The 22,170-nt window shown below is 45.7% G+C and overlaps 1 protein-coding gene across 1 annotated transcript; it reads left to right on the top strand.

The window, feature by feature from the left end:
• The first annotated feature begins 568 nt into the window (after positions 1-568).
• Positions 569-16,903, top strand: Amd1 (adenosylmethionine decarboxylase 1). Its single transcript, XM_051164153.1, has 8 exons — positions 569-1,023; positions 9,228-9,314; positions 10,575-10,701; positions 12,029-12,131; positions 13,283-13,325; positions 15,068-15,305; positions 15,386-15,541; positions 16,173-16,903. Exons 1-8 carry the CDS (start codon positions 914-916, stop codon positions 16,311-16,313), a joined length of 1,005 nt encoding a protein of 334 aa, XP_051020110.1. The 5' UTR covers positions 569-913; the 3' UTR covers positions 16,314-16,903.
• The last annotated feature ends 5,267 nt before the right edge of the window (positions 16,904-22,170 follow it).

The raw sequence follows: 22,170 nt of genomic DNA on the forward strand, positions 1-22,170 counted from the left end.
CACCAGCAGAATTAAAGCGCATTCCAATTCGACCCCGGGCAACACGTAGGTCACCGACAAACGTTGAGAGTTTTATTGCCTAGGCTGCGTTCCACTCGAGGAAACATATGAGAAAGATGATTAAAAAAAAAAATAAATAAACAAAAAACCAAAAAACTCGGTTGAAACGGGGAACGTTGCACAGGATCAAAGCCACGGCGCCGACCCAGCAGCAGTGGCCACCGCCCCCGCCGACACCCCTCCAGCCTCCCTCGTGTTCTCTGTTAGCCAGCTGTATGCAGCGTGGGACAGCCTTGTCTATCTCCCGCTCTCCCCACCAGCTCTACAAGCAACCCCAGCTTCCCAAGTCCCCAGCCGGACAACAGAGCGGTCTCCCGCTCAAGGGCCAGCAGCAGCTCCATATGCAACCTAGCCGATAGTCCTCCCCTGCACTCCTAGTAGGCCCCCCGCCAGCCACCCGGCGCTCGGCGACGTTTGACTGACACGAAGCTGCCCCTATGAGGCCCCGAGGGCGGGCCGATTGCGTCACTTCCTGGCCTGCCAGGGAGGATGCCTTATATAAGGTCTGCGCTCACGCAGACCCCTCGCTTACACAGTATGGCCGGCGACATTAGCTAGCGCTCGCTCAACTCTCTCTAACGGGAAAGCAGCGGACTACAAGAGACTGAACTGTATCTGCCTCTAATTTCCAACAGACTCACGTTCAACTTTCGCTCACAAAAATAGCCGGGAAAATTTTATTAGTCCTTTTTTTAAAAAAAAAGTTAATATAAAATTATAGCAAAAAAAAAAAAAAAAAAAAAGGAACCTGAACTTTAGTAACACAGCTGGAACAATCCGCAGCGGCGGCGGGAGAAGAGATTTAATTTAGTTGATTTTCTGTGGTTGTTGGTTGTTCGCTAGTCTCACGGTGATGGAAGCTGCACATTTTTTCGAAGGGACCGAGAAACTGCTGGAGGTCTGGTTCTCCAGGCAGCAGTCCGACGCAAGCCAGGGATCTGGGGATCTTCGCACCATCCCAAGGTGGGTACCGGGGCCTGAGGGGTGGCTCGCCACCGCCGCCTGCGAAGGCACGAGTCTCCGCCTCAGGTGGGCCCAGGTCGGCGGGCGGGAACGGGCTTCTCCCGCCGCCCGTTGCGGGGATCGCCGGCGCCTGGGGGAGGGGAGGAGGCCGGCGCGGCCGCGTGCTCAGGTAACGTCGCCGGCGGGCGGCGGGGCCCGGTCGCGGGGCTCGCGGCCCTCCGGCAGGTGTGGCTCGTTTGCGGCGGGTGGGGGGGCGGCGGGCGGAGCGGGAGCTGGGCGGGCCTGGGCCGCGGGGCGCCGAGCAGGCCTCCCGCCGCGGGGGAGGCGGCGGCCGCGCGGGGCGCTCGGGCGGCGGCGGGATTGGGCGGGAGCGGCCGTGTCGCAGTGCTGGGCCCCGCCGTGCTCCGCAGCCAAGCGCCTCGGGACCCTCCCGGGGCGTGCTCCCCGGCCTCCTGACCTTGGTTTGTGTAACCTGTTACGGAGCTGAGGTCCGGGAGAGCACGGCGGGGAGGTGGGTGAACGGCGTGCGCTTCCCAACCCCACCCCACCCCGGGGTAGAAGCCGGTCAGCCCCGGGGCGGGGGGCTATTCAATAATGCCTTAAGCAGCAGCGAGGGGAAAACCTGGCGGCCCCCCAGCTCGTGCTCCGGAGGTCGCAGGCGACGGCGGGGCGTCGCGCGAAGGGCTGTTGCTCATCTCACAGTGAGAATGAGATCGCGCAAAGAAGTGCGCCTGACACTGAGCATGCTTGGACCTGGCGGCGGTGACACCAGCTGTGGGCTTCAGTGACCGGGTAACGCGGGCTCCGCCGTGCTCCTCGGCGCGCCAATGCCACCGGGGTGGCGGAGGAACCGGCGTGGTCCGGTTCATTGAGAGGCGGACCAATGAGCTCGTGGGCTCCTCTGGGGAGCCTGGCCCCAGGGTGTGGACCAATGGGCGTTTTAGGAATGTTGGCTGCGCGTTGCAACCGTCCTCTGACAAAAAGCGAGGAGAGAGAATCCCGGTGGCCACGTGCTGCCGAGACTTTAAGGCACACTGGGAAACGCAGTTCCTACTAGTTGCTGCGGAGGACGTTTCCATTGTAGGGGAAAATGTAGCTCAAGTGTTAGGATCTGAGTTTTAAAGCCTCGTGTGACATGTGTGCCATTTTTCAGTTGTTAACACCTTTCACGTTAATTTTCTCATAATAACCACGAAGCAGCTTATTCCTTTCACAAATAGAAAAATGGTGGTTGTGTTAGGCGTCTTGAAAAGTTAGTGCTACCAGGTTTTATTTCCTAGAAAATCTTGGTACGGACTGAATGAGGGGGTGCTCTGGGCAATTACAAAACCATTTGGAAGCTGAGGTGATCTGTAACACCATCAGTAAACGGAAGATTTTTGTTCTCAGCTTCCTAGCTGAAAATGACAGAATGGGACCCTAGAAATGCTCTTAACCTCTGATCCATTTCTGGGGTCCCATTCTGGCATTTCCAATTTCCAGCACTCACATACCAGCTCACAACTAGCTATAACTCCAGTTTCGGGGATTTGACGCCTCTTTGTGCTGGGCACCCACATAGGCAAAACACCCATAGTCATAAAATAAATAACTGAATAATTAAAATGGCCCCTGAGTAGAGGGAAGATGGGTCTGAGACAGGGTTTCTCTGTGTAGCCCGTTGCTGTCCTGGAACTGGGTCCTAGACAGGCTAACCACCTGTCTCCACCTTGCAAGTGCCGCCAAGGACCGGTTCTGCTTTCTTTAAATGTTTGAAAAGCATACTTACTTTGTGTGTAACCAGAAATTGACATTTTTACTGTTTGCATGTGACTTGTACACATTAAATACCTTTGTAGGTATTTACAGCTGGCTTCAGTCAAGTAGCAGTAGCTAAGATCTGTTCAAAACACTTGAAAGAGTTCACACCCAACTACCTTCCAGTACCAAGCAAGCTGAGGGTACATTGGTCGGGAGGCAGACGAAGGGCAATCTCAGTCTGCTCTACAGAGAGCCCAGGACAGTCAGGGTTACACAGAGAAACCCTGTCTCCAAAAAAAAAAAAAAAAAAACCTCAAAAACAACAAAAAAAAAAAAGTGCCTGAAAAAGGGGCATAAAGGTGGTAGATAAACCACCTAGTCAGTGGCTAAACAAGGGGACTTGAGGGGACCCTGCATCAGTGACCATGGGGTAATCGGATTAAATAAATGATATTTACAGTAGTTACGGTATTAACAGCTTTTGATTCTGTTCTTTTTTTAGGCCAAGGTTGCAGCCGTTTATCAATGTGAACTAAAAGCCGAGGGTAAAAGACAGTTGAAGAAGCAGTTTATTTTTAAGCATATTGAATCCTTGTCTACAGAAAGAATTAAAAGAATACATTTGAAATAGGGATTGCTTTTGTTTATTTTGTTGGTTGGTTTTTCAAGACAGGGTTTCTCTTTGTAACAACAACTCTGGCTGTCCTGGACTCTGTAGACCAGACTGGCCTCAAACTCACAGAGATCAGCCTTCCTCTGTCTCTTTAGTGTGTGCGACACCACACCCTGTGGAATTGCGTTTTCATGCTTTCAGCAAGAAGCAACGGAACACTTTAAACAACCTTCCTAGGCCTAATAAAAAAGAATGACCCAATTGGTCTGTTCTGTTTACCAGCCAAAGCCTGGGAATTTCAGTAGCAGTTTTGTGGTAACCTCCAAACTGGAAATCTACTAGAGTGAGGAAGTAGTTAGGGATTGGTGTCACGCACCTTTATTCTCAGCACTGGGGAAGCAGGGGCCAGGCTGGGCCACAAGTGAGTTTCAAACCAGCCTGGTATCCTACATAGTGAGATCTTGTCCCCAAATTAAAATAAAATTAAAACAGTGGATAGTGGATACAACAGAATGCTGCCCAACAATAAATGAACCATTGACAATATGCAAAACATGAGTGCTAATGTAAGCAGATATGCTGAGGAGAAGCCAGACAAAAGGACACGCTGTAAAACTAGGAAGTGAAAACTAATCTGACAAGGCTGGTCAGTGGCGGACTGGCAGCCTTATAGAGGGAGGAATGGGTTATGAAGGACCTTTCATTGCTGGATGTGTGTTTGTGGCGGTGCTGCTGCTGCTGCTGCAGGCCTTTAATTCCAGCAGAGGCAGAGCCAAGTGGATCTTTGAGTTCAAGGCCAGCGGCAGCTATACAGAGAAGCCCTGTCTCGGAAAAACAAACTGCATTGCTGGCTGGATATTCTGGCACATGCTTTTAATCCAAGCACTTGAGAGGCAGAGGCAGGCAGGTTGGAGCTATCCTTGTCTACATAAGCAGGTTGGTGAGGGCTACATGGACACACACAAGGATTTGTTGCTGAATTATGGAGCTGGACATCTTTTCATGTTTGTAAGATTTCTGTCTGGCAAGAACTCAGTGGATAAGCCCAGTGTGGTGGCGCACTTCTTTAATCCCAGCACTTGGGAGACAGAGGCAGGCGGATCGATGTGAGTTCGAGGCCAGCCTGGACTACAAAGTGAGTCCAGGACAGTCAAGGCTACACAGAGAGACCCTGTCTCGAAAAACCAAAAGAAAAAGAAAAAAAGAACTCTGGATAGAGGTACTTGATGAACTAGCCTGGAAAACTCAGTTTTATCCTCAGAATAAATCCATACAAAAGTTGGAAAGAAACACCTCCCAGTAGTTGTCCTCTGATCCACACCAGTGTATCATGGCATGCATGCCAGACACGCAGTAATAAGGTTTGAAGGTGGTGACACATGCCTTTAGTCCTGGGGCTCTGATGCAGAGGTGATGGGTCTTTGTGAAGCCTGCCTGGTCTGCAAAATGAGAGCTGCCGCTCCCCGTCCCCCCCCCCAAAACCCCCACATTTTCCCAGGGGTGCTCTTCAGAAAATAGCTTGGACTTTGGATTCATTCTTTTTCTCTCTTCATTTAGTTTAGCTTTTGAGGTGCTGTCTTATCTGTAGCCAGGCTCTGCTGGGATTCCAGGCTTGTATCGCTGGCTGAGTTGTGCTCACCTATGATCTCATCAGGAGACGGAGGCAATAGGATCTCAGGGGCTTAGGGTTAATGTGGGCAAGAGTAAGACCCCGGCTCAGAAAACAAGCCGCCTAGGGCTGGGAAGGCAGCTCACACTTGGCCAGACGCTAGGATTTGAAGTGGCTCCCTCAAACTCTAGGCAGAGCTCATGTGTCATCTTGAGTTGTACTGAAGTTTATTTGATGGGCTAGTTAAGGATACCTATCTGAAGGGGTATGGACACACTACTGAGCTGTCATCTAGCCACTGCATGCAGGTGCACCCATGCCAGAGTGCACACATTAAGTTTAGTTTACTGGCAGCATTTTAAATAAAATATCTCTGCTAACTCAAAGTCTGAAGAAAATCCTGAAGGTTTTACATTTTATATTTAGATGTGGAATTAGACAGATTTCTTTGTGTGTAGCGTGAGGGGTAGACCCTTTAGGTAAAATGGTCCATCTTTCCAAGCTTTAATGCCAAGACAAGGTATAGACTTAACTAAAATTAGCCTTTTAGGGTACCTCCCAGAGTAGAATATTGAGTATAATTCATTCTTGAACATAACCTAAGCAAATTATGTAATTTGCTTTTCAAAGTAAAGGAACACACACACACAGACTTTGCAGTTTTTGTTGTTTGGGGTGTGCACTTGAATTTGGTGCTAGTAGAGGTCAGAATGGCTGGAACAGAGTTACAGGCGGATGCGAGTTGCCTGGTGTGGGTGGTGGGTACTGAGGCCCGACTTCCTTTTTTTTTTTTTTAATTTTGGAGACAGATTCTTTCTACATTGTCTCTGCTGTCAGGCCTTTGAGCTCATGCAGGTCCTCCTGCCCTTGTACCTCGGGTGCCTGACTCCTTAATTCCTCTTACCTGCAGGCCCATCTCATCTCTAAGCATGCCAACCCCCACCCCCTTTCACAAAGGAAAATCTTGACTGATTGATGGAGCTTGGTTTAAACACTGATTGATGGAGAAGAGTACTGGTGTAGGTAATGCAGTTGACTAAAAGAATGAATGATCTGTGGGTATTTAGAGTCCACTTACATAATATATTTGAAATGGACATATTAAAAAGAGAAACATGGTTTCTTAGGGTTACATTGGGTGAGAAATTGTGGTTCTAACGAGCCGGGCCTGGTGTTAAATCCCAGCACCAGGGAGCTGGATACATGGCTCTGCCAGTTGGGGACAGCTGGTCCACCAACGAAAGCCTGTCCAAATGGCGGTTCTGACTGTAAGGTGCTTTTGCTTTACAGTTCATAAGGTGAAGCTTGGTGGGAAGTCCCGGTGGCAGTGACGAAGATAAATGCTTTATTTGAAAAATATTAGAGGCTTTTCAAGTTGATGGTGGAAGTGACATTTAGAATTGTTTGGATATTCTTAACCTGCTTTAGCAATGTTATATGCAAAAGAATTTTCAGTAAAGGATCATCGTTAAAGATGGTGAGTCATATGTCAGCTTTCGACTACTGTGCACAGTATTGGAGTTAATGGTCATTTTATACAGAAAATTTATAATTCATTGCCAGGAAACCTTTTAGTTTGAGCTTCCTAGACACATTATTAGTTGTGGTACCGTACGAATGCAAGTGTTTCTGTGGGGCAAAGAGAGGGCAACTAACAGAAGTCAGTTTTTCCCGTCTCTCTTTGTAGTTCTGAGGGTCAGTGCTGTAATTACCACTGAACCGTCTTCCCCCTTTCCAGACAGGGTTTTTCTGTGTAACCTTGGCTGCCCTGGACTCATTTTGTAGACCAGGTTGGCCTTGAACTCACAGAGATCCTCCTGCCTCTTCCTCCCGAGTGCTAGGATTAAAGGCATGAGCCTCCACTACCCTGCTTGGGACAAGTTTTGTTCAGGTGTTTGTGTACATATTTGGGTACACGCATGCAAGTCCTCTTGGAGGCCAGGAGAGCATAAGATCGTCTGTAAGCAGCCGTATTCTGTACATTAGGTTACTTTTGACATTAGGACTACCCTGGGCTAGAGTTAGTGGTGGCCTGAGATAAACTTAGAAACAGACCTTAGTCAAGCTTTGTATGCTCACTAATTTGGTAGCTTCCATTGAATTTTAGACAGGGACTGGGCAAACTGCACTTTGGAACTAGCCATTTTATTTTAGGAAGTGATATGTAATATAATCACCTAAATTGATAGATTAAAATCTTTGAACAGTGTGCTGGGATAGTCTCTGGCTCAGCTGGATCTGACAATAGAATCCGTGTACTGTCTTTTTTTTTAATCAGCATTTCAGGTGACTGAAGTTTAACTCTTGCTTCTGATTTCCTTCTGTCAGCCTACTAGTACTGTTCAGCTTTCTTGTGTAGGATTTGTAAAAAGTCTGCAGCTTATACCTAAAGCGTAGGATAAAGACGATAAAGAGTAATTACATGGTAGAGCAAGAAAGGTCTGTATGTGTTCAGTGCGTGCATAACTATAGTTTTTTTCCATATTTGCTCTCAGTGCTCACGTAGTATAGCCTGTACTTGTTAAACACAGACAACTCTTCCACTCATCCCTTCTGAAATGTTTGGGGGTGTGTGTTTGCTGAAAGTGGAGTTTCAGTTAATAATGGGCCTCCCTGTGGGTCCTGAGAATGAACCCAGGCCCTCTGTGAGAGCAGCCAGCACTCTTAAGCACTGAGCCATCTCTCCAGCTCCTCTTTTGCCTTTTTACTTACATGGACTTGATTACGATGGAATGTTAGAATATTTATGACTGGTTAATGATCATGTCCTTGATTCGTTTGCTTTGTAGCATTTGATGGGGTTTCCCTTTTTTAAGCTATTAAAAATTATGCTGGGGGAGTCGTTTCTATACTCTTTTCCATAATGGCTACTCGCTTTTAGTTTGAGGGGAAGCTGGACCTTGTGTGCACTAGGCTGGAACTGAGTATCAGCTTGTGGTTGGTGCTAGCCTGGTGCTTGGCCTCGCCAGTGGGAGGGTATGAGCATATTCACAGGTGCTGAGTACAGTACTCGGCTTTGTCCAGGCTGTCTGGTGCTTCCTCCACCTTAGCAACCCAGCGTGCTTCTTCCTCAACTAATAGTGATGTTCAAAGTAGTCAGTATTACGAAAAGAATCAGTTTAAAAATCTTAAGTCAAACCGTTGGACTTTATCGGCCAAGTGATTATGAAGATACATAGTGTCTTACAGCCAGAGGCTCAACAAAAGAAATCGTGGCAAGAAAAGAAGATAAGGTTGAAGGCAGTGCAGTGCTCTGCATATAGGCACAGCGTGATGACGCATGACTTTAGGCCCAGCACATGGGAGGCAGCAGCAAGTGAACATCTGAATTCAAGGACAGACCCTGTCTCAAACTCCTAATGTTACAAGTGTGCTGCTGACTCTGATTTTTGTTTGTTTGTTTGTCTTATTTTGTTTTGATTTAGAGGAAAGGCTGTATTGCTGTCCATATTATAGGATACAACAGGGCTTTATGCAGTTGGCTAAGGCATTTTCTCAGTTTTAATCTGTTTAGAAGTACATTGGAGTTGGTGATAATGGTAGGTGTGTGCTTTATTCCTGGACACCACCATGATTGCTAGCCTGTAGTAACTGTTGTCTCCAATTGGTTTTGTGTGGGTTTTTGTTGTTGCTTGTTTTGGTTTTTTGAGACAGGGTTTCTCTGTGTAGCCATGGCTGTCCTAAACTCACTTTGGAGACCAGGCTGGCCTAGAACTCACAGAGAGCCACCTGCCTCTGCCTCCTGAGTGCTGGGATTAAAGATGTGTCTGACCCTAATAGCTTTCAGTTTTATAGCTAACAAAGCCAACACATTAGGATCACATACGAGTTTAGTGATTGGAAATTATTAAACTGTCAAAGCTTAGTAAAGCAAATGTGTAATTCTGATATGCTTTGTTTTTAAAGGATGCTTTCTCATTGACTTAGACATTTGCAGATATTTTTGGTTGGTACAACTTAGGGCATGCATGCTGCTTCTGGCATGAAAATGGATAAAATCCAAGGATGTTGTACCCTGTGCAAAAACCCATACAAGGAAGTGTATGGATTAAATGTTAGTAGTAAGTATTGAAGTAACTGCTGAAAAGTCAAGCAGTGGTGGTGCACTCCTTCAATCCCAGCACTCGGGAGACAGAGGAGACCAGGTTTGATCTCTAACATGGGGGGCAAAAGTTTTCGTGAAAGGATAAAGTCTGATAGAAATAGCACTGTTTGTTAATTTTGTTTTTTGTTGAATAACAGATCTGAGTGGGACATCCTTTTGAAGGATGTGCAGTGCTCAATCATAAGTGTGACAAAGACTGACAAGCAGGAAGCTTATGTACTCAGGTGAGTACTACGGTGTGACTGAGCTGCTGCCCTGATCACAGCCTCTGTGGAACCCACACTCTTCTCATCATCAGAATCAGTTTTCTTCCAGTTTTAATAATCTGGCATGAAGCCAGTTTGGTGGCACATGGGAGGCAGAGGCAGGCGGATCTCTGAGTTTGAGGCCAGCCTGGTCTACAAAGTGTGTTCAGGACAGCCAAGGCTATACAGAGAGACCCTGTCTCAAAAAACCAAAAAAGAAGAAGAAGAAGAATCTGGCATAAAATGTGATTTTTGTGTTTCTAGGTAGTTTTTTGTTTTAAGCCTTGCCTAGCAGCTCTTTGTGACAGCTGCCATGTTTCCTACATAGTTAGCAGCAATGTCTATTGGATGAAAGAGAAACACTGTATTCTAATATCCCACCCATTCTCACTGATCTCTGCCCCAGTTTCTGACAAGGTATGAAATTTTGCTCCATTACAATCAGGTTGCTATATTAGTATTAAAAAGCCATTGACTAAATTAGGTGTGAAGTTAGTTTAATCAATAAATGCTTTGGATGCCTACTTTTACTGTGGGCATAAGCCTAGCACTAAGTAATATACATAATGCCTGATTTTTTTTTTTTTAATTAAGTCTGTGTTTAGCATAGGCAGATGTTTAATAAAATGCTTACTTATGCGCCATGCCAGAAAAACCACGTAAGCAGTAGTGCCCAAAATGAGGAAACTGTGTACTTAGTAAACAGTGATGGGTGCCAGACATGGTGGCACACGCTTGTTTTGGGGGGCTTTTCTTTGTTTGGTTTGGGTTTTGGGGGGGAAAGATTGAGACAGGGTTTCTCTGTGCAGCCTTGGCTGTCCTGGACTTGCTTTGTAGATCAGGCTGGCCTTGAACTCATAGCGATCCACCGAGTGCTGGGATTAAAGGCGTGCGCCACTACCGCCCAGCTATACTAGTCACTCTTAAGAAAAATGAAATTCCACAATTGCAGGAAAAATGGATGGCTTGAAATGTATTCTTCTCAAGCAAGGTCACACAATATTAAGAGAAATGTGTGTATAAAAGAATAAGAGGCTAAATATTAGGGGTATGAGGAAAGACCGAGTGCACGCTACAGGGTATAACCTAAAAGGATAGAAAGCTAATTGCTTTGGTGTTGGTACATAAATGCATAAAAATACATTAGTCAGTGATGTAAAAGTCACAAATATTGGTGAATAGATTAATTGTATTTTTAGTAATATATGGGGTAGTAATGCTTGTGCCTTTCTGTTGCAGTGAGAGTAGCATGTTTGTCTCCAAGAGACGTTTCATTTTGAAGACATGTGGCACCACCCTCTTACTGAAAGCACTGGTTCCCCTGTTGAAGCTTGCTAGGGATTACAGTGGGTTTGACTCAATTCAAGTAAGTACCCAGACATGTTATGTAAAACTGATGAATAATTTCTGTTTGGAGTTTAATATTTTACCTCAAGGAAAGGGATGTCATTAAAATCTCAGAATTTTGGTTTCTTTACACCTCTGGTTGGAACTGAACCCAAGCCTCACAATATGCTAGGGAAACGCTCTGTCGTTAAATTGTACTGCCTGCCTTGCCAATACTGTTGGGGCTTTGGCTTTTTTGTTTTGTAATACAGGATGTTATCACATATGCCTGCTTGCCTAAAACTCAGTCCTCCTGCCTCTCCTTTCAGAGTTCTGGAATTGCAGGTGCCTGGTCCCACACCCAGCCTGCTTTGTGGGATGGGAAGAGATGGGGCGTGTTTGCTGTTCTTAGGCTTTAGTGTCCTTAAAGCTGTGAGCCGCATACCCACCCCACTAGTGCAGTTTTGATTATTCAACTACCCTTGTAAGAAATCTAAAATGGCCTGGCACAATTGGTGCATGCCTGCAATCCCAGCGCTCAGAGGCAGAGGCAGGCGGATCTCTGAGTTTGAGGTGAGTCCAGGACAGCCAAGGCTACACGGAGAAACCCTGCCTCGAAAACCAAAGAGAAGGGGCTAGAGAGATGGCTCAGAGGTTTAGAGCACTGTCTGTTCTTCCAAAGGTCCTGAGTTCAATTCCCAGCAACCACATGGTGGCTCACAACCATCTATAATGAGATCTGGTGCCCTCTTTTGGCATGCAGGCACACATGGGGGCAGAGTACTGCATAAATAATGAATAAATGAAATCTTTAAAAAAGAAAGAAAGAAAAAAAAGAAAAGAAAACCAAAGAGAAGAAAAAAGATCTGCGAGGCCGAGGCAGGGGGAGTGTGACTGGTATACATCGTGAGGCCCTATTTACTTATTTAATTTATGAATGTTTTGCCTACTGTGTGCCTAGTGCCCATGGAGGCCAGGATAGGACATCAAATCTCTGGGGCTGGGGCTGGAGTTAGGGCTAGTGAGTGTCCATGTGAGTGCTGGGCATCAAGCCTAACGCCTTCAGAAGAGCCACTGCTCTAGGAAGGAATGTACTTTGTCTCTATGGTTCTGACCCATCAATAGACACACTAGCTTGTATTCCAGTTTAAGACGTACATTGCAGTAGTGAAAGCAGGTGGCTGCTATATGCCCTTCACAGTTGAAACTTAAATATTTATAAAGTTTTGGGTTTTTTTATTTTGTTGTTGTTTTGTTGTTGTTGTTGTTGTTTGGTTTTGTTTTTTATATGTAGAAAATTGATTCAGGAAAAATATTAAATCAATCAATCCCCATCCCCCCCCCCCATCATCCCCCCCCCCCCCCAGAGCTTCTTTTATTCTCGTAAGAATTTCATGAAGCCTTCTCACCAAGGATACCCACACCGGAATTTCCAGGAAGAAATTGAGTTTCTTAATGCAATTTTCCCAAGTAAGTAAAGGTTAGAGTATAGCAATTCTTGCCTTCTGCAGTGGGGATGCAACTATTTAAAGAAGGGCGGGGCTTTTTTGTTGTTGTTGTTGTTGTTGTTTTGTTTTTCAAGACAGGGTTTCTCTGTGTAGCCTTGGCTGTCCTGGACTCCCTTTTGTAGACCAGGCTGCCTTCGAACTCACAGAGATCCGCCTGCCTCTGCCTCTCGAGTGCTGAGATTAAAGGCGTGCGCCACCACACCTGGCAGAAGGGCGGGTTTTTAAAAGATTTATTTATTTTATATGAGTGCTTTATCTCCAGAAGGCACCAGATCTCATTACAGATGGCTGTGAGCCACCACCTGGTTGCTGGGAATTGAACTCAGGACCTCTGGAAGAGCAGGTGATGCTCTTAACCTCTGAGCCATCTCTCCAGCCCCCAACCCAAGAAGTCTTAATGACTTTGACAATCACTTAAAGAAATGGATTAAAAGGTGAAAATCTGGGGACACAGTATGTGTAGTTCACAAATAATGGTGAATGCATACTTAGCAAGTGTGAGGCCCTGAATTTGATCTTCAACACTATAAGAAGTAAAAGACTTTAGATATTTGCCAGCTATTTGTGACATCACACACTACTCACTGCCAGAGAATGGTGGGAATTAACTGTGCTAAGAGAAGTGTTGAAACTGTTTCAGGAGAATATGTAAGTAAAGCAGCTTAAATATTAAGCAGTTGTTGCTCCAGCCAGGCAGGGAGGTGCACGTCTGTGATCTCAGCACTTGGGGAGACAGAGGCAGGATGATCTCTGTGAGTTCCAGGCCAGCCTGCTCTACAGAGCTAATTCAGAATAGCCAAGGCTACACAGAGAAACTCTGTCTTGAAATAACCCAAAAAGAGGTTACTTGTTGCTCTTGCAAAGGACTCAGGTTTGGTTCCTGGTGCCCACGTGGTAATGGACCTGGCCTCTATGGGCACAAGACACCCATGTGCAAACTCATACACATAAAACATAGCAGAAAACATGATTTTCTCATTAGAATTGACCTGCCTTAATTTCTGTTCACTGAGGACATTACTAATCAGCGGCAAATAATACTGTTTATTGAATGGCTGATAATAAGCTACCCTGTTAAAGGAATTAAAAAAAAAAAAAACTCTTTCCTCACAGATGGAGCAGCATATTGTATGGGACGTATGAATTCTGACTGTTGGTATGTAATTTTGATTTGGGTTTGTTGCCTATGTGTGTGAGTTTTGGGGGGCGGGGGTGTTTAAGCTAGACCTGGTAACTACACTTGTTAATCCCAGCTACACTGGAGTCTGAGGTAAAAGGCCAGTAAAGGCAAGTTGGTGAGATAAAATAGAAAGGAAAAACAAATTAGAGATGTAGTTTCGGTGGTGTGGTGTTTTTTTTTTACTTAGCTTGTATGTGTAAAGCCCTAGGACTGTTCCTTAATACTGTAAAGGAATTTGGAGGGTCAAGCAGAGTTGGAGTTTGAGTTAGTTGAGGTAGTTTTACTATGTAGCTGCCTGGCCTGGAATTCCACGTTGTAGATCCGACTTAGCAAACTCAAGAAGTGTGCCTATACCTGCCTTCTGAGAGCTGGGATTAAAAGTGTACAACCGGGGCTGGAGAGATGGCTTAGTGGTTAAGAGCACTGACTGCTCTTCCAGAGGACCCAGGTCCAATTCCCAACACCACATGGCAGCCTACAACTGTCTGTAACTCCAAGATCTGACACCCTTACACAGACATACATGTAGGCAAAACGCCAATGCATTAAAAATAAATCATTTTTTTAAAAATACTGTACTACCATGCCCATTGCAAAGTTGCTTTGCAAATTTTGTCTGTATGCTTGGTCATGTTCACCTCTCATTCCTACTTGTAACTTCTCCCTGGTTCCTACCGGTTTTTTTTTTTTTTTCTCTTTCTTTTTTTGAGACAGAGTTTCTCTGTGTAACCAGCTCTGGTTGTCCTAGAACTCTCTGTAGACCAAGCTGGCCTTGAACTCACAGAGATCTGCCTGTTTTCTGCCTCCCAAGTGCTGGGATTAAAAGCATGCACCACCACTGCCCAGTGATCCCCACCTTCTTTACATGTCCTGTGTCACACGCCTTTAATCGCAGTACGCAGTTTGAGGGCAGCCTGGTTTACAGAGTGAGTTCCAGAACAGCCACGTCTACACAGTGAACCTGTCTCAAAAATAAACAAACTAAATGAACGAATGAGTGGTTGAATGAATGAATGAAAAATTATTTTTTTAGTAAACCATTGGCTCCAACTTATTGCCCAGATCTGTATGTACCCTTGGGTATTTGACCATGCACTAGAGTTTGGCTAACCTGCCTGGAACCCTTAAATGAAACTGACTTTTCCCTTGGAAGTCATCAGCTGCCCTTGCTTTTCTGCTAAGGTTGGTGGCTCATGACACACTTGCTTCCCACTCCAGGCTTGACTGTGTGCATCAACCACCGCTGCTGTGAGGGTTAAAGAGTGGGCATTAGGAGAGGGGGTCTGGGCATCTCTGTTAGTAAAGGTGTGCACCCCCTGCTGGGCTTGAGCTTCTTTTCTTCTTTTTCCTCTTTTTTTTTTTTTTTTTTTTTTTTTTTTTTTTTTTTTTTTTTTTTTTTTTTTTTGAGACAGGATTTCTCTGTGTAGTCTTGGCTGTCCTGCTGGACTCCCTTTGTAGACCAAGCTGGCCTTGAACTCACAGTGATCTGCGTGCCTCTACCTCCCGAGTGCTGGGATTAAAGGCGTGAGGCACCACGCCCGGCCTAAAAATGTGTAGCGCAGGCTGGCCTCGAACTTGTGATCCTCCTGCCTCTGCCTCCTTCAGCAAGTCCTACCGGCGGTGCCGCCACTACCGGCTGGGCTTCTTAAAAGAAGCAGCGGAAGGCTTGTTCTAAGCTGTCGGCTGTGTTGAAGAAGCTGTGTTTTGCCTCTACATAGGTACCTGTATACTTTGGATTTCCCAGAGAGCCGAGTAATCAATCAGCCAGATCAAACCCTGGAAATTCTGATGAGCGAGCTTGACCCAGCAGTTATGGACCAGTTCTACATGAAAGATGGTGTTACTGCAAAGGATGTCACTCGTGAGAGTGGAATTCGTGACCTGATACCAGGTTCTGTCATTGACGCCACACTGTTCAATCCCTGTGGCTACTCGATGAATGGAATGAAGTCAGATGTAAGTCATTAGAAGAGTGAGGGTTGTTTTGCTGTCTATTTTCTCCTTTCTTCTACTAACAACAAAAACTTCTCTCTAAGGGAACATATTGGACTATTCACATCACCCCAGAACCAGAATTTTCTTATGTTAGCTTTGAAACAAACCTAAGTCAGACTTCCTATGACGACCTGATCAGGAAAGTTGTGGAAGTCTTCAAGCCAGGGAAATTTGTGACCACCTTGTTCGTTAATCAGGTAATTTGACTTCTTCCTTCCTTTCTTTCTTTCTTTCTCCCCCCCTCCCCCCCAAGCCCTTTTTTTGGCTGTACAAGGTCTTGCACGTGCGTGCAAGGCCAGCACTTCCTGCCTAGCTCCTGTGGTTGCTAGGGGCAGTGAAGCCTAAGGGGAAGCAGGCTTTGCCTCGAGGCCACTCACTGCAGCTACTTGGCAAAGAAGAGGCTTCTGTGTTTCATCAGTTTCTCAGCAGTCTTTGTTCTGCACGGCAACCTGTTAGTAAGTTCTACCTTGCTCTCTGTTGACACCTCAGAGGTGCACACCCAACCCATGAGAAGAAAAGGTCAAATAAAATGCCACATTTGGGGCTGAAGAGAGAGCTCAGCATTTAAGAGCACTTGGCTTTATCAGAGGACCTGAGTTCAGATCTCAGCGTCCGCAGCAGATGGCTCATAGAGACTGCAATACCAAAGAATCATACAACTCTGGTCTTGCCTCGTGGCATGCGTGCACGCACACACACACACAAATAATTTCAGTAAATCTCTAGAAATGGGGTTTTAAGATATTTATCTATTCATGGCATTATTGTTTTGTTTGAAAACAATCTAGAGATCAGAAGTGCTAATGTTTGTTTTGTACTTTTCCCCAGAGCTCTAAATGTCGCACAGTGCTTTCTTCACCCCAGAAGATTGAAGGTTTTAAACGTCTTGATTGCCAGAGTGCTATGTTCAATGATTACAATTTTGTTTTTACCAGTTTTGCTAAGAAACAGCAACAACAGCAGAGTTGATTAAGAAAAATGAAGAAGAAGAAAAAACGCAAAAAGAGAAGACACACAGGAGGTGGTGGCCGCTTTCTAGATGTTGATACTGGGGGCCATGCTTTCCATGACCACCACCTTGTAGTTGCAGAAAGCCCTAGGTGTAACGATAGTGTAATCATTTTGAAGTGTATGCATTATTATATCAAGGAGTTAGATATCTTGCATGAATGCTCTCTTCTGTGTTTAGGTGTTCTACGCCACTCTTGCTGTGGAATGGAAGTGCATGTGGAAAAGAACTTTGACTGTATGGCTCTTTACGACACGTGTGAAAATGATCCCATTTGGTTTATGCACGGTGTAATATTTCTACAGGCATCCTCCAAAATCCCCCACAGACAAGGCTTTCGTCCTCATTAGATGCTGGCCTCAGCTGACCATCTGCGGCTGTTCTATTGCTGCCAGAGTTTTTACATCCAGTTACCTCCTCTTTCTAGAGCATATTCTCCACTAATGTCACTCAAAGCCAATTTCTACTTCCTACAGGTGTTTTATGCAATGGCAATTAAAGTTTTTCTTCCACGAGTTGTCCTTGTAAGAAAATAATTACAGTTGTTTTGTGTCCTACTGTTACAGTGGTTGCTCCTGCATTTATAGTCCTACCGGGTGATTTCCCCTCTTCCATCAACTTCCCTCGCCCTGATACAGCAACGCACTAGTACACTGTGGGCTTATATAACAATCTCAACACCCAGGTGGGGAAATTTAGAGATAGTCCCCTGGCTTAAGTTTTTCTAAGACAAAGAAGGTGGTCTCCTTATTGGCATGAACTTCTGTGGAAGAGAAATGACAAAATTGAATGTTTCATCTGAAAGGAACTGAATGTCCAGGGGTAATTAGCAGGAGAGCCCATTCTCCTGGGCACGGTGGTGAGCGCTTTTATCCCAGCGCTTGGAGGCAGAGGCAGGTGGATCTCTGTGAGTGTAAGGCCAGTCACAGCTACACAGAGAAGTCCTGTCTTGGGTTGGGGAGGGGGAACCTGCATGGAAACAGTAGGCTATGCAGTGCACCTTAGTGAGCTTTAATGGAGTGCCTGCCATGCTTTCACCAACTTACCTAAGGAGTGAATGCCCACCACGTCAAAGCAGAAATGTAATCTTAAACACTGATCCCAAGTACAGTCGCCTTTTACCTTCAGCCACCATTGCCGTCAATTTCTACTAAAGGAGAGTCAGGCATTTCCATCTGTGACCTAAAAGTTGTAATTATTTTTGTGATGCATATGACCTGTTACTGTTGGTCTTTCACCGTGGTGTTCCGTGACCAAATGAATGGCTGACCAGAGTGAGGGCTGCCCAGCTACTCAGCTAGAGAGCATGTATAACCAGCTAAAACAGCACAATGTTCTGAAAACAAAGTGCGGGCTTTCAAGTGTTGACATGTTAGTGGCATTTGCAATATTCTGGGACTTAAAAGAGAAAACAGATTGATTTCATATTTATTGCCCTTGTTCTATTTTCTTAGTAGTTCTGGACTGACGCAGTGATGTTTTGCTACCCTTCCGTATTTATAATGAAACACTTTTAGCGTTTCTAAACATACAGAATCTGCTTCGTTTGAAATCGAGTGGTTGGAACCCTGTCTGGATTTTTTACTTTACGCATTCTGATGATTGAATGCTTCATTGAGGAGCCTTTCAGTCAGCGTTATCAGTCTGATTCTGTAATGAGCACAGTACCCAACGTGTTAAATTGCTGTTTGGAGGACCAGTGCTTATTTAAGCTGGATTTTGTAGCCCTGTAGATTTTGGCTTGAGGTCTGATCGATCCCCTATCTTATAGATTTAAGAATTCTAATGTTGAAATTCGCGTAGGTTTGTGTGGAGCAAAGCCTAGAAGACAAACCGTAGACTGAACAGTGATCCTAGTGTGATTACAGGAGGGAGGACTTGGTGCCATAATTTCTCCTTTGTTGGTGTTGGACTCTTAATCAGTTGAAATGTATTTCTGTACCACAATGTAAGCTTAAATAAAAGTTTGCTTAATTGTCTAGTAACATTGAGAAAGTTTTCTGTTGTCTGATGTCTACTTATCAAAAACCAGAGAATTTCAAACATTTGAAAGTAGAAGTTACCTTCATTTGCCACACACGCCATCAGTAGGCGCTTCATGTGCAATGTTTTATTGGAGTTTGGCAAGCACTCTACCTCGTCCGGTCGTTTGTTTAATTGACTAGGTGTCTAGTAAGCTGGAAGTAAGCAGACAAATACTTGTGTTCTCATTTTCTCAGAATGGGCTTAAGATGCTTTGCTGGTTTTCCTGGTTTAGTTTGGGGTTTGTTCCCCTCCCCCGCCCCCCTAAGGCTTAGAATAGCCTGAGGCAGGAGGATCGCTTAGCCCCATAGATGTGTGTACCACCTAAGAATAGAAATTAGAGAAAAGTCAAATGCTATGCTTGTGTGTGACACACGGAACTGCTAATATGAACTTCATTGTTGGAAGGGATTTGTGGGTGTGTCGTGCAGTGAATATGATATCTCATATTCTCATGAACAAGTAAGTGCTACTCACTCAGTGTCTGGCTCCCCAGGGTCTCACTGTGATAGAACAGGTGCTGCTGGCTCTGGTTGTATCCTTTCCCTTCTGCCGTCTGAAACTCTCCCTTGAATTGCTTGTTTCAGTTGAGCTCAGTGTTTTATTGATTCTGGGTTTCTTCTATTTTCCTTTGATCAGTCTGAAGTGTCTCGGCTAGTCCCTGCATGATAAGTAACCAAAATTCAAAACTCCCAAAAATGCAGCTGTCTAGTTCAGGTGCCATCAGGGGTTTTGATTGACCTGCAAAGTCGTCACCACCACCACGACAAAACCCATAAGGGCTAGAAAGACTGCTCCCAATTTAGAGCACTGACAGCTCTTGTGGGTTCAGTCCCCAGCACCCATATGGTATATCACAACTGTCTGGAGGAGACTCAGTTTCAGGGAATCAAACACCCTCTTAGGGGAGCTGCATGCATGTGGCACACACACATATATGCAGGAGCACATTCATACAGATAAAACCTTTCCTGTGTTACATGTTTTTAGTTGAAACGCCATTTTCTGCCCCCTGTCCTCCCACAAGTTAATGTCTTTCTTTGATTATTGTTACATATATGTATATGTGAGTACTGAGTCCTTTTTGTATGGCCTTAGCAAGTCAGGGAGGCAGATCTCTTGAGTTCGAGGCCAGCCTGGTCTACAAAGGGAGTTCCAGGAAAGCCAAGGCTTTTACACAGAGAAACAAAACAAAAAAATGCTCATGTCTATGATTCAGGAAAATTGGGGTGTCTTTGAGAGTAATGGAGCCTTTCTCATCTTGTGCTTAGCTTAAGAGGCTGGGGGCCCAGAAGCTCCATTACCACCAAGGCCACCCTAACCTAGCAGTTTTCTGGGGGTTTGTCTCTTGAATTTGAACAGTGAGGGTGAGGTATGGACAACTTTCTTACAGGGCGGGAGAAGACAGCTGTCGAGAGGCATGTGGCTCCGTGGGTTGGAGGCCCAAGTAGCCCAAGTGCCTTGCACTCAACAAGGCTTTAGAGGACAGAGGAAGTGGGTGCAGGGAGCTGGTCAGTCCAGTTCTCATTCCCGGGGTCCAGGTCTTTGGGTTCTGGTCACATTCTCAGTCTAGCTTTTGAAAAGGGGACAGTCCTTTGGTGGGGGAAGGGAAAACCACACCTCCTTTATAGCATCTGCAGACTGGCTTGGTGGGGGAGGGGGGGCTTTAACACTTCTGGCTTCTCTGGATGTTGGCAAGAATGAGGCTGTGGAATTTCTCAAGGACATTTTGGCTTTTATCCAAGAAAGAAACTAGTCAGCTTTCTTTGGGGACCTTTTACACTAAGCTGGCACCGGTTTCTCCCTCCTGTTCTTTGCTGGCGGAATGCTCTAACCTTACTTATGCTGTGTGGAATAACGTTCTAGAGCTCTTAGAGGTGTGGTGTGCTGAAGAAGTGCTAGGAGCTGTGCTCACAGCTGTCAGCTGTGGTGGCACACACCTGGAATTCCAGCTCCTGGAGACAGACAGATAAGGGAGTTTGAGGTCAAGCTGGCCTATCTAGTGAGACAGTGTCTAATAGCATGCGTGCCAAGAACACGGAGGTCACCAGCTTGGCCTCCCTGCCCAACACTGATGAGCTTCTCATGGCCCTACAGGAACAGATTCATCATCTTAGAGTCAGGGATCAGGAGACAATCGAGGTTTTTGGGTTAGAGGAATTGCACCTGCTGAGGTTAAGTGCAATCCAAGGGGGAGTGGCAGGAAGACCCACGGTTAAGAAGAGTGCTAATCCCTCCCCCCTTTTCGACATAACCGTTTACTGGGGGAGGGGACATCAGTCCTTCCTGGGCACTGCCTTCCTCATATTGTTCAGCTCCTCCCACTTCCTCTTGGCGCGAAGTGACACACGCTTGTCCTTGGATACCTTGAGCAGCTCCCGGCACACCTCCCTCATGTGCTGTGCTTGATGAGGCACCCACAGTGCGGGCGGTTCCTCTGCACCTTGTGGCCAGGGGTAGTGCAGGGCCAGGGCGGCTGCTGTATCGGGACCAGAGTTTATTGCCTAGCACTCACACTCTTCTGGCCTCTGTGGCCACCCCCATGCACATATGTATGCTCACATAAAGATGTACATAGACATAAAGCATTAAAAATAAATATATAAGCAGCTGGAGAGATAGCTCAGTTCAGAGCACTGACTGCTTTTCCAGAGGCCCCAGGTTTGATTCTCAGCACTTGAATGGCAGCTCATAAGCATCTGTAAATCCAGTTCCTGAGGATGTTGTGCCTTCTTTTGGCCTCTTCAGGTACCAGACATCCATCTCCTACACAGACATGAAGGCAAAGCACATACACATAAAATCAGTAATAAATGTAATCTAAGTGAAGACAAGTACACAGCACTAGGAAGATTGTGGAGTGCAGCAAGGATATCACTGAGCTGCATGATACGCTCACAGCAGCTGGAGGAGGTCGTGCGCATGCTTGAAGGAAACATCACTGATTTGGCCGGATGTTAATGGAAAAATAGCTGAAGGACCGGCCACCAGGAGCTCCCGGAAACCACATCACAACCTAGATGGAGATGGTCAAAGTCAAGCTAGGTGAGTGCCGGTGATGGAACAGGCTGCCATCAGGCCGTGACATGACAGCTAGCTCCTAAAGATGGATAATCCAGAAGATGAGCTGGTGACAGGATGCACTCTTGACACGTCTAGTGGACAGAGCTGCATGGCATATGACAGCATTCTAGACCTGGCTGTCCTGGACTCACTTTGTAGACCAGGCTGGCCTCAAACTGAGAGAGCCGCCTGTCTCTCTTCCCTGGATGGGGAGAGGTGGCCGCGCTTACCTATTGTCCCAGCACTCAGGGAGGCAGAGGCAGGGGGATCTCTGTGAGTTCGAGGCCAGTCTTGTCTATTACTTTATGAAACTGCTTCCATGTTGGGACATGGAATTTGAAGTATTTCGAATCTGTTCCCAACCCATGGTCACTCAAATTTTAAATCTGAACATTTTAAATTTAAATTCTCTCTCTTCTCTCTCTCCCTCCCGCCCTCCCTCCTTTTTTTCCTCTCTTACTCAAAAATGAACCCCAAACATTTAAATTCTCTCTTTTTAAAAAATTATACACACACACACACACACACACACACACACACACAGAGCATTCTGCTTGCATGTGTGCCAGAAGAGAGCACCAGATTTCATTATAGATTAGATGGTCATGAGATACCATGTGGTTGCTGGAAATTGAACTCAGGACCCCTGGAAGAGCCTTTTTTGTTTGTTTGGTTTGATTTTTTTTGTTTGTTTGTTTGGTGTTTTGTTTTGAGGCAGGGTTTCTCTGTGTA

This window comes from Acomys russatus, chromosome 21, assembly GCF_903995435.1.
Source record: "Acomys russatus chromosome 21, mAcoRus1.1, whole genome shotgun sequence".
Taxonomy (NCBI): domain Eukaryota; kingdom Metazoa; phylum Chordata; class Mammalia; order Rodentia; family Muridae; genus Acomys; species Acomys russatus.

Bases quoted from the DNA above. Each gene is read 5' to 3' on its own strand.
- Amd1 (XM_051164153.1), top strand. From the start codon at position 914: ATGGAAGCTGCACATTTTTTCGAAGGGACCGAGAAACTGCTGGAGGTC. The intron at 13,326-15,067 runs GTATGTAATTTT...GCCTCTACATAG, and splicing joins CGTATGAATTCTGACTGTTG to GTACCTGTATACTTTGGATT. The intron at 15,306-15,385 runs GTAAGTCATTAG...CTTCTCTCTAAG, and splicing joins TGAATGGAATGAAGTCAGAT to GGAACATATTGGACTATTCA.